This window comes from Pseudochaenichthys georgianus, chromosome 4 (assembly GCF_902827115.2).
Source record: "Pseudochaenichthys georgianus chromosome 4, fPseGeo1.2, whole genome shotgun sequence".
NCBI classification, from domain to species: Eukaryota; Metazoa; Chordata; class Actinopteri; order Perciformes; family Channichthyidae; genus Pseudochaenichthys; species Pseudochaenichthys georgianus.
The window spans coordinates 34290370-34302513 of record NC_047506.1 but is presented as its reverse complement, the minus strand read 5'-3'; the positions used below and the strand labels follow the sequence as shown (position 1 = coordinate 34302513).

Sequence of the window (12144 nt, the reverse complement as noted above, 5' to 3'; positions counted from 1 at the left end):
TGTTTTGAGCCGTCGGAGGTGAACCAAGGAGCGGTGTGGGCAAAGGAGACTGTGCGGGATTTGACAGGGGCCAGAGCGTCAAGCGAGAAGGACAGACAGTCATTGTAGTGACTCACCAAGTCAGCAGGGGAAGAGGATGCAAGAGGGATGGGGTAGGAGTTGATCAGGGTGGTGAGATCTGTGGGGTCGATGTGTTTGATATTTCTGAAGGAGATGATCCGTTCTTCTTTAGCTTTTGATCGGGGGGCGTGAACCTCAAAGAGTACAACTTTGTGGTCAGAGATAGGAAACTCGGCATCGGTGACATTACAAGGAGTAATGCCAGTGGAGCAGATCAAGTCCAGTATATGACCTTTATTATGGGTAGGAAAGTTAACATGTTGTGTGATACTAAGACAGTCGAGGAGTGAGATAAAGTCATTGGTAAAAACACTGGATGGGTCGTCAATGTGGATGTTAAAGTCTCCAGTGAGAATAACAGTGGGGGACATTGCACATACAGATGTTAATAATGAGGAAAATTCAGTGAGAAAAACAGCAGAGGGTTTTGGTGGACTATAGACCAAATGACCCACATTGTGTGGAGCCCTCAGGCCTGCTGTTTTCATCAATGTGTGCACACTGTGCTTGAACGCCACTAGTGTAGTTGCATGTGTAACTATTGCATGTACAGTAAAGAGCTACCCTTGTGTTGTGTGTCAGTGTGTCATTAACTTCATATTGATGTGTACAAAATAAATAAGCACTGCAGGCAGATACCTGTGTCGCGACAGCCAGTTCCGTCCAGTATTTTGCTCCGTTCAGAGCCAAGAGTTAAAAGAGGTGGTGTTGCTGTGCAGGGGGAGGGGAGGGGAGTTGATGTTACACAGGGGGGGCTGCAGGGGAGACAGATACAGCAGGTGCTGATATCCCTATCGGCTAATAATAGACGTACAGCGCTCCCTCAGAGACAGGTCGGCTCGTGTAACTCAGGAAGCTCAGTTTGTGTCTCTCTGCAAAAGCTCTGAGAATAACTTCAAATGGGAAAATCTAATTCTCCTACATTGGATAACTGTACATATGTTTGTTGTGCAAGGCATAATATAGGAAAACTATTTTTTCCTATATCGTAACATCTCGGAGTTGATTTTTCTGCTAATTTATTCATGCCATGAGTCAGTTATTCAAATACATCCTTGTGGGGCAACCATCATCTACAATGACACTGAGTCAATTACATACAACAACAAAAACAACAACACCAATGAGATTTGCTAACACAGAAGAGGCAATACCATTCATAAAAGCCATTACATGTTCTGATCAGGTTAAATTATTTGATATATTATCATAGGAAAGATGATAATAAAAAACAAAGTTATGTAAAAAAGCAATAGATTAATAAAATAAAATAAATATAATGTATGACACAGTGCTTTAAAACAACAACAAGTGTACGTTTGGAGGTTTGATATCAAATATTTGAAATGTCTAAAACATATAATTAATTAATTGTGTCACTGCTTGTTGCTGTTTCTCTTATCAGTGTCACTACAATAGTTGGACATTCTGATAAGAATACCAGAATCAGCAGGAGTATCATAATGTCATTTATCAATATGATCAATTGTATTTATTGCTTTAGTATAACTCTTAATATTCTTAGTTTAAAATCAGCATTTAGTTTCCCTTGCTCATAGACTACAACATATCAATAACTGTTGACTGGAACTCAGTTCACTGATTGGCACAAAGACTGCGTTTGTGAAACATTTACTGCTGACTAACTATTGATCATTTCCCATGATGCACATACAAATCTTAACAGCATTCACCATTATGCCTCCAAGGTGGCGACAACTGTGACTGTGGCATTATTTTCGGATTGTCCATCTGCTGAAGGATAAACTACTTTAAAGTGGACCTATTATGCTATATTGGAAAAATATATTGTAGAGCCATACCTATACAAAACATGTCTGTGAAGCTTTTTGCTTAAAATACCAAACAGATCACCCGTTGTAGCCATGCCTCATACTGCTCATACCCCACTTTTGCAGCCCTGTTAGAGAAACGCAGGTTTTGGGTCCTTAGTTTGAAAAAAAAAGAGGAGGCGGAGCTAATGCCTGATCTGAATTCTACTAGAGATAAAGTTAAATTCTGCTGTGATAAAACGCCATCCTGTTCTAAACCACATCAAAGATTATTTCTGAACAAAACTCAAATGCTTTTTCTCTTGCGGGTTTATCACAAGGGGAGTTCCTTTTTTTATTTCCTGCTTTTTAAACACATGTGCTCTACAGTACAGGTTAGCTCCGAGTGTTAGCGAGGCTTGCTAATGTAAACAAAGACGAGATTATGTCCAAAACACGTCAGGCATTGTTTCTGATAGCAACTTTCTGTGGGTCCGCTGCCGATTTGACGTCAGATCGGCAGCAAATCTGTATCCGCTCGTTGTACACCCGTTTTTAAAAGATTTGGGTATGGAGGAAAAGAGAGAGGGTTTTATTTTCTGATGCTGCGTGAGTTCCCCGACGCACCGGGGACACATTTATGTATAAAAGACATCAAAAAGTGCATTTTGCATGATAGGTCCCCTTGAATGGAGATCAAGGTCACTTTTACCTCACATAGAATCAATACCATTCTACATAAATACACATTGGACAAATATGCTGTTTAATATGACCATATGATGAAGTGATAACATCTTGAACGGACATGGATGTAAATTTAAACTGCCGACCGGTTGGCTGAAACAACTGCAAGGAGGAAATTCTAATTACTCCATAAATATCTCCTTACAGCACAACAACTCAGTGTTATGGCCACCGTATCATAACATGATAACATATTATATCACCAAACCCTAATTTTATTTCTATGTTATCAAGTGCTTTTTTTTTTTACTCCATTCTGGCTCTGCAAACACGATTTTAAGGCCAGAAATCGAATGTGCTTTAAAATACATATTTAACTGATCCCACTGAGACAATGAATACAAAAAGGATACACTTTTCTTATCTGCTAACTCTTATTGTTCTGTTCATTGATTCTCTTTTCCAGAACATCATGTTGAAGGTTGAAGTGGAGAGTCTGAAAAAGGAACTTGAGGAGAAACAGCAGTTTCTGGACCAAGCTCTGTGAGTATCTGCCTTCTTCCTGCATGGATCACCATGTTGTGTCACCCTCTCAGTGACCATGACTGTGTTAGTTTGTGGACCCCCAGGCCCTGAACCTCTAAATGTATCCAACAAATCACTCACTCTCAGTATATTACATTTCCAGGACAGTTAAGACCACTTGTTCTGCACGGAGATTTTCTGAAACGTCTTCAGGGAAAGTGAACTACCAAAACAGTCCTTTCATTGCTTTCATTGATTATTTCCCATGAGTCCATCAGTACATCAGAGCCCGGGGCCCTCGGGACCCGGTTCCTCTCATCACACGCGAGCCTGCTGGCCCGTACACTCACCTAGCTATCACAACATGCACTAAGCCCTGAGGAATGCCGTGTATGGACTCTGCACTGAAATGTTTTTGAAGAGGATGAAGCGGCTCTGTATTCTGGGGCGGAGGATGAAGAGGGGATGAGGGTGAGGAGCAGGAGAAGGGGTGAGGGACCCACTGTGGGTTTGTTTTGAAGGGGGACGCTGTATGGGAGTAGGGAGAGAAAGGGCAGAGGTGGCTTGTGGTTTGTTGTGTTGTTGAGTCGGGAACTATTTGAGATCCAGCACCTGTCTGGTGGTCAGCTGTCCGTCAGGTCCTTTAACGCCTCTCCTCCTGACATGATATCCAGTCTGCATACCAGGTCTTCCAGGTCAGGACTCCCTGGAAGAAGAGATCTTGTATCTCAATGGGACATTCCTGGATAAATAAAAATAAAAAAATACCACAACAATGTGTTCTAATAACTACGTTTTTGAATGTTATCTGCCACTATTATACTTTATTCCACCAGTGTTATGTATGAGTGAGCAAGAGTTTGGTTAATGGAGCAGCTAACACAAATCATATTTCAAACAAGATAATCTAGCCAAGAAACAAGCAAAAAGACATTTAATGTAACTTCACAATCACTGAAGACAATATTTCAAGACATTTTATCTGATTGAACTCTTTAGGATTGGTTAAACCTTATAAAATCACGAGACACTGTATCTCTAATGTGATGGCAACGTTTCATATTGGCTGTTCAGGACATGGTTGGGGTCAGAGAGACATTGTTGTTGGCCAGCCTCATCATGTTATTATGGTAAATTAGTATTAGTAGACACTTTGAAAATAGGACAGCTTGGTCAGTCCACCTTGACATTACATTTGTACGCACTGGGTAACTATTTATCATGCTTTTTTAACCCGCATTAGTAGTAGTGAGTAGTTCTTTAGACTTCAAAACACGTTCAAAGTTCTGTTATGTAAATTCCATATATTACATTGTTACCTGATTAGGCTATGGAGAAGATCATTGTTTGTGTTAAAATATATATGTTATGCAATGTACAGTAAGTTATGTATGAAGTTTAAAAATGTTACATGACGTCAGTTTTGTACATTCTGTATGGGACAACCTCCAAACACATCAGCTACAGTCTGGAGATGAAAAGCTTCTATGTGCAGGGTGCTATATTTAGCGGGTTCAAATGTAGCTTGTTTATTTAGTAGAAGGTAGTTCCAATGTGATAGGTTTACGACATCTACTTTAAATTAAAACCATGACATTGGATAAAGAGTTTAACGTTTTACATTTTTATTTTAGCCATTTTTCAATACTTAAAGCACTGCAATGAAGTTCATATACCTTTTATTGTAATGTTTTGGAGGCAGACTTTTTATTTGATCTAAAACTGTCTCAGAATATTGAGTGTGATGAACCTCCCTTTTAGGTTCATGTAAATAAAACACTGATGTGGTCACAATGTAACCAGTACAAAGATTTACAATATGAATATTCTTCCAAGGCCAATGGGCTGTCTTCGCAACACATTCCTTTTTTACTGGAGTTTGTGTGCCATTGGTTAACGATTTGTTCTTACAAAATACTTAGATACTAGAGATAGTCATGTTGTACAGGGAAAAGCATAACTCTTGTCTTATCTGATTGTAGAAAGCTATTGGCATGGTGTTTTTCACATTTCAACCACCTGTCCATTACTGGTGCTTAATGATTTTCATAGATGGCCGTAAGAAAAACACCATTAGCTCAGTTACCATGCCATTTGGGCAGTAATTAGAACAATCAGTCAATTTAGCACTTTGTCAAAATAATGAAAAGGAGCAGCAATTCTAGCATTTGGATGTTGGAGTGGAGTTTAGAGCGGGGTCAGGTCTGAGGCTCTCCCTGCCCTGCTGCTTTATAAATAAACATTGTGGCCACAGTTTATCATTAGAGCTATTAACAGAGACCTGACTGATAGATGTGAGGAGGGAGAGCGGAGTGTGACCTTCTGGCTGTTGAAGTGTGCTGAGTGCTGGAGCAGTGACAGACTGGAGACATTTCCCTCTGGGATCCTTGTTTCCTTTCCCCTGGAGACAAACGTCACTCCGTTTAAGTCTTTTTGTTGTTAACTGCCACCGAGGAGGGTCTATTTCGTTGATGCTTTGAAAAACCTGCTTACAGTTTTCAATGACATTTGGTGGAAAGTTAGGCAATGAACCCAGACACAAGTGGTTAGTTTTCTGTTTGGATCCAGATCAAACAGCATCACTATGTGGTCTTTTGTGATGCCAGGGTTTCCCAAATAAACTAGCAGAGGTATTTGACAAAGCAACTGCAACATGAAAGGAGATGTGTCAGAATGTGAGTGGTTAACTATTTCCTTTCACTGTTTATTGTACTATTCCACATTTTGTTGATCACATCCTTGGAAAAGCCTGGACATAACTATTCCTCTTTTTTGTATTCATGCTATTAATCTTCATTTGGTTAATACGTGTTTCCACACTGAGTTGATGTCCTGACAAATAAGATCTACATCTACACCAGTGGTTAACTCAGATGTTGCTATTTAAAACATTTTTAGAAATCAAATGTTATATTGGAATGTGACCAAAAAACATGTTTTCTTTGTATTTTTTGGAAAATCTTTTTTTCCAAGTAGCATATTTCAATGATTCAAATGCAGCTGTACTTACATTCCAATTCTTTGGGTCAATGTACCAGTATCTTAATTGGCTGTAACTCAGTGGTCAGTTTGACATAAAGCCTATCTGTCTTCAAACTAAATTCTTAATGTCTTTCATTTTTTGTAAAGCACTTTGAATTGCCTTGTGTTGAAAAGTGCTATATAAATAAACTTGCCTTGCCTAGGTACAGTATATATAGTCCCCCTTAGCAGTTTGCATGAGCCCCTGACTTCTTTTGTTTGGTTAAATATTGTGTTTTCAATCAAGAGAAATAGGACTCATTGGGGGGGATTAGCTGAATTTCAGCAAAACAGTGAAACACAAGCTCCACATTGATGCCAGTTCCTAACTTATAATACAGATTTGTAATATTTAAATCACGTTCAACAGTGACAAAGTGACACGGCACCTCTTTAAGAATAACCTCCAATAAAACTCATGTTGCTTCTGATGTCCTAAATGCATGTCTCTGTAACTGGTGATGAAGTATCAGATTTAGTGGAGAGCAGAGACAGATACATGCCCTGCAGTACTTTATGACCTTATAAGTGTTTTGGGACTCCTGTTGATGCTGACACCCTGCCCTAATTGACCAGAAATGAATTATTTATGAGTGTTTGCTGTCTACGAGGCAGACAAGAAGCCAATGAAATAAACCCAACTGCTACTGAAGTCAGCTGGTTTTATCGTACACATTTATTATTTAGTAACTTAAAGGGGATCTATTATGCAAAACGCACTTTATTACGTCTTTTATACATGAATATGTGTCCCCGGTGTTCCAGGGAACTCACCAAGTGTCAGAAAACACAACCCTCTCTATTTTCCTCCATACCCAAATCTCTAAAAAAGGGGCTGCAACGGATCTGATACAGACTGATCCAGATTTGAACACTTTACTGACATCAGTAAAGTGGCGCTACGGCTATTGGTCAATTCTCCACCTATCAGGGGAATGTGGGGTTGGGCCACGGCCGGCCATTGCTGCTCGAAAGCGCTGGAGACGCTGTAGTACATATGCCAGGCCTGTAAGTGGCGATGTAGTCTGCCACAAAAGCAGCGAAGAAGACTTCCCTTGCATGGTTGCCATGGTTGCCCTTCTGTTTATTCTCCGCTGTGGCTCTTTTTCTCCCTCCCCGAGGCAGGCGTTTGCGCCTCCTGCTTTAAAACAAATGAATAATGACTATATAATCATATGTAAGGGATAATAATTCATCGGTGTTCTTTTCCCCATAATGACCAAGTCGCTGCACATTATCCCGCTTATTACATGGCCACATTCTCAACAAAGTAACGACATGACTCCCAATATTAATTGAAATGCTTTTATGGATTTAGAAAATGATTTTATTGAAATTATTTAAAAAATATATAAAAAAATAGTTGTATGTATTGATTTAAATTGACATGCATCCGCTAAGAAAAATAGTCCGTTGTTACTGTTTGAACTAACGTAGCAACGGCAGGAACTGCTTCGATAGCGTTTTTGAGGAGCTTTTTAATTACAGATTTGAAAACATCGTTGCTTGCTTTAAAAGTAGCACAATTCATTATGTCAAACCTTGGGAAGTATCTAGATATCCCTGCCCTAATGCCAAAGTAACTGGCAACTCCCCTCTCCTGCAGGGGGGCGTGGTCTGCTGCAGCTCACAGAATCAGCCCTGGAGAGAGCAAATAGAGTGAAATGAGGCATGGCTAAAATGCAGGATCTGTTTGGTATTTTGAAAACAAATATATATTTATATACTTTATATAGGTATGGCCCTACAATATATTGTTCAAATATAGCATGATACTGTAGGTCCACTTTAAAGGTTTCTCTAACCTAATCGCGACTTTATTTTGGTTATTAAAGTGCTTCAATGTGTTATGTCCTGAAAGTTACATTTTGCAGCTTCCCTGTTAAATAGTTTTTTTCTGTAACAACAACCCGATAGGTTAACGGCAGAGAGCCTGTCCAATCAGAATGAAGCAGAGCTGCAGCGTCGCCTGGAGGAGCGGCAGGAGGAGATCATCCACATGCAGGAAATCCTGGAAACCAAAGTTCAGCTGCTACAAGAGGTACACACACACACACACACACACACACACACACACACACACACACACACACACACACACACACACACACACACACACACACACACACACACACACACACACACACCAATGTTCACACAGGCGACAGAAGATGACAGAAAGAACCTTTGTCAGGTTTGCATGGATCTGATGTTCCTCTCTCTGTGTTGCGTTCAGGAGGCCGAGCTGGCGCGAGGTGTGGCTGAGAGGATGACCTCGCTGGCGGACTCTGAGTCTCAGCGCCGCCTGGCTGTAGAGAGAGAGCTGGTGGAGAGGATGGAGGAGGAGGAGGAGGGGGGGGGCTCCGGTGGACAGCTCAGCCAGCAGGCCCTGGCTGACAAAGACAGGTGACCATAACCTGCCGTCAATGAAATGCATGCAGGAGTTAGTCCTAGCTGTGCTTGTACTATACCCTCACACAATCGACACAATTCATAGTTGACACAGTTTATGGATTAAGAAAAATAAATGTATTTACTGTTTTATTTGTTGCTTTATTAATGTGTGTACAATACAATGTGTGTACATGTACTGCCAACACTGACAGTGCTGCTGACACTGATATCGACTGACCTTGATGAAAACTGATTCATGGCTGGAACAAAGAGCCAGAGCTCTGACATACACACGGTAACTGACCCCTGAGGTCAGATCTGTGAGCTTCACTACACCATTTCACCCCCCCCCCCTCCCCCTCTATCTCTCTCAGGCTGATAGAAGGGCTGACACAGCAGAAGCACTCACTGAGTCTCCAGCTCGAGGAGCTCCATGTCAAAGTTCACCATCTCTCCTCTCCTGCCAAGAGTACAGAACGAGAAGTGGTATGTTTGCTCAGGAGTCACTGACTGAATACACTTTGCATGGCACATTTTGTACATCAGTAACAAGCTTTTTTTTCATCTTTGTGAATACTTTTAGATTAATTCAAAATATTGTTCCTGATATGGAAGCAGCCACACACATTTACTTTCACAAAATCTGTCTTTAAACATCTCAAAACATGTTCAATGTAGATTAAATGCATTTTGAATATCTCACATTTGATGAGTCAATATTATTGGTTATTATGAAATGTTTCATCATTTCAAAATTGCAACATTATAAAGACATAATCAAAAATGTAATGAAGTAATTATTGACAATGTAACTATAATCTAAATGCATTATACATTATCCTGACTACATGTAAACATACACACACACATATATATATATATATATATATATATATATATATGCAGAGTTACTTTAGCACTGTAACAACAACTTAGCTTGTATTTAATGAACGTCTTTGCAATTAAGATCTGGTTAAGACCTTGAGTCAGGCTTTTGAGGTGACCCTCATTCCTGCTCTCCCCCCTTCCATCTTTGTGTTGTGGCTCAAACCCCAGACAGGCTGACGGAGATATACAAACTGTTTTTATATCCACATGTGGGTCCGTGGAAATTTGACAAAGCAGATAAGCTGCAAACCAACCTGAAGATGAAAACATGTGCATATATGACTAATCATGACAAACAAAAGTACTCATCTCATAAGCACCCTAAACTTGGGATCACTGTAGATCATTTATTTGTGGTTATAATAAGTACTGCACTCGGTGGTTGGGATTCGATCTGGATAACAAGGGTGGGAGGTGATGACAGCTTTATTTTTAGCACAAAGTATCAATTTAATTTGGTCAAGATGTGTAGTAGTTTGAAGATAGATTTTAGATTGAGCTTCCCTTTTTTCCCCAACAGAGTCATGGAGAGAGCCGAGTCTGCACACAGATGCAGGTAGGAAGAACAACAGTTGTACGCCGAGTATGAATCAAATGTGTTTATATGTGCGGCACACACTCACATTGTTACTGTGTCATTGAGCTGTTTTTGCAGGGTCTGATTTACACTTAAACTTGCAATTGAGACAATGTTTCATGACTCCCATTGTTCCCAGTTAGTCCTTCTTATAGAGATGTAGCTCCATCTAGTGGTGCGTGATCCACACTGTATGGATGACTGCTTAACAGTGCTGAGTTCTTTTAAGTTTGGGAGACCTTTCTTCCGCATTTATCTTAGTGTGTTTAGTAATGTGCTTTTTACTCCACTAAATGTATTTTGCATATGGGTTTTTTGCATGAAATCTTTGAGATGAACTCGTAAAATAAGCTTCAGCTTAAATTCCCCAATAGTACACAAACTAACATTAATTTAAAACTCTTTCTAGTACTTTCTTTAGTGCATAAATGGTTTTCAAGTATGATTTTAGGACTGTATTTACTACTCAAACAAAAAACACTCTTTCTTTCCATGTACATTTAAATCATTATTGTAAATATGATTTTTTTCAAAACTAGAATTGTTCCTGGCCCCAGATTTCCTTTTCCTGTAATTGGATCAGGGACATTTATTCAGAATAAGCCACATTTAAGCAGACAACCAAAACATTAAATATCTTTAAACTTTAAGAAGGGGCATATACATTATTTAAAAATGCTTTACCCTAAATGTAATTTGAGTTATCGCAAAGTTTCTGGCCGCCCCTACATTTCCTTTCTGTAATATCTTGTCGCTGCAGACTCAGCTCTCACATACAGTTATTCTATTTCATCCTCAGTCTCCTCACTGACGCCAGGTATAATTATAATCAGCTCACTGTCTGCTGGCTGCGGCACCCAGGGACTAGTTTCTCTGGGAGCGACTGCAGCGTGTACAGAAGGAATCACTTGTTTACTTGGCAGGGCAACAAGTCGTTGTTTGAGAGAGGAAAATCAGCATTGACACCTCTTCTGTCTGCGTGGCCGCTAATTCACCACTGTCACACTTTGGTATGTCTGCCACTCTGAGAAAAATAAACCTCAGAGTGTGTCCGTCAGCGGTGTTTGGCACCCGTCTCTGATTAGGATGAATTGATTTTTGATTGCGTGCCTCATTCCAGCCGATCTGTTTTTTGGTGTGGTGTCTCCAGAGACCTTGCAGGGTGACAAATGTAGACAAAGTCAGGGCCATGAGGTCCACACACACAGGTAAACAAATCACATGTGAGAACAGTTGTATCAACAACACATCCACTCTGCTGCGATAATGAAAGACGGATGAAGACTCGTGAATATGTGGGAAAAGTATCCTGAAAGTGTCTGTTGAGAATGACATCAGCTTTCTCCTTAAAGGGTCATGTGACTCACAGACAGGAGTTCCAGCACCCCCACCCCTCCCTCCCTCCTCCCTTTTATGCTGTGACAGAATTGGGTGCCCCTGGGAAATGCATGACCTAATTACATGCTGGCAATTGCGAGAATTGAACACAGTTTTGTGTCAGTTCAATGCTTGCACACAGTGTTGTACTACTGACACAGAAAAGCGTTATGGGAATGGGAAGTGTATTTGGAATTACATAATTTGTCACACAATGTTTTGATCTGATTTTCTTGCTGAAGATACTCAGTTTTGTAAGATTAAATGCAGCCGTTTTGGTCGAGCAGATAGAATAAAAAGCACCGTGAGCCATCGTGACCATATACCAAAATATCTCTTTATTTACTGGTGCTGTATAATTTTCAGATAGTACAAATCATCACCATAACATTATTGGCATTAAATACATGATAAGTGTTTAAAATAGCAAGTGTTAATTGATATCAGCCATCAGCCTGCAAATACAAGGCAATCATGTATTTGCATTCAGAAACACGGTGACAACACATTCTCATTTCAAAACCTTTATTTAACGAGATTGGTCCCATTGAGATCATAGATCTCTTTTTCAAGGGAGACCTGCAGCATATAGGTTCCACATGAAACATAAAACAATAAAGAACATTATACATTATATTTACAGGATATATTTACATAGTTATAGACATTTACAAGTGCCCATAGTATCAATGAGCATTTCATTTAGCCTAGCTTTAAAAACATGCAGAGGAATGAGATTGCTCAGTTTCAATTCTTGCTGAAGATTGTTCCAAGCAAGTGGCG

General features: G+C 39.9%; 1 protein-coding gene across 1 annotated transcript in view; it reads left to right on the top strand.

Annotated features, from left to right (window-relative positions):
• Nucleotides 1-12144, top strand: part of pde4dip (phosphodiesterase 4D interacting protein) — a 164436-nt gene that overhangs the window by 99325 nt on the left and 52967 nt on the right. The window contains 5 exon segments of the mRNA XM_034080430.2: nucleotides 3046-3122; nucleotides 8043-8166; nucleotides 8362-8531; nucleotides 8894-9005; nucleotides 9928-9963. Of these exon segments, the coding sequence (XP_033936321.1) occupies nucleotides 3046-3122; nucleotides 8043-8166; nucleotides 8362-8531; nucleotides 8894-9005; nucleotides 9928-9963 (519 nt within the window).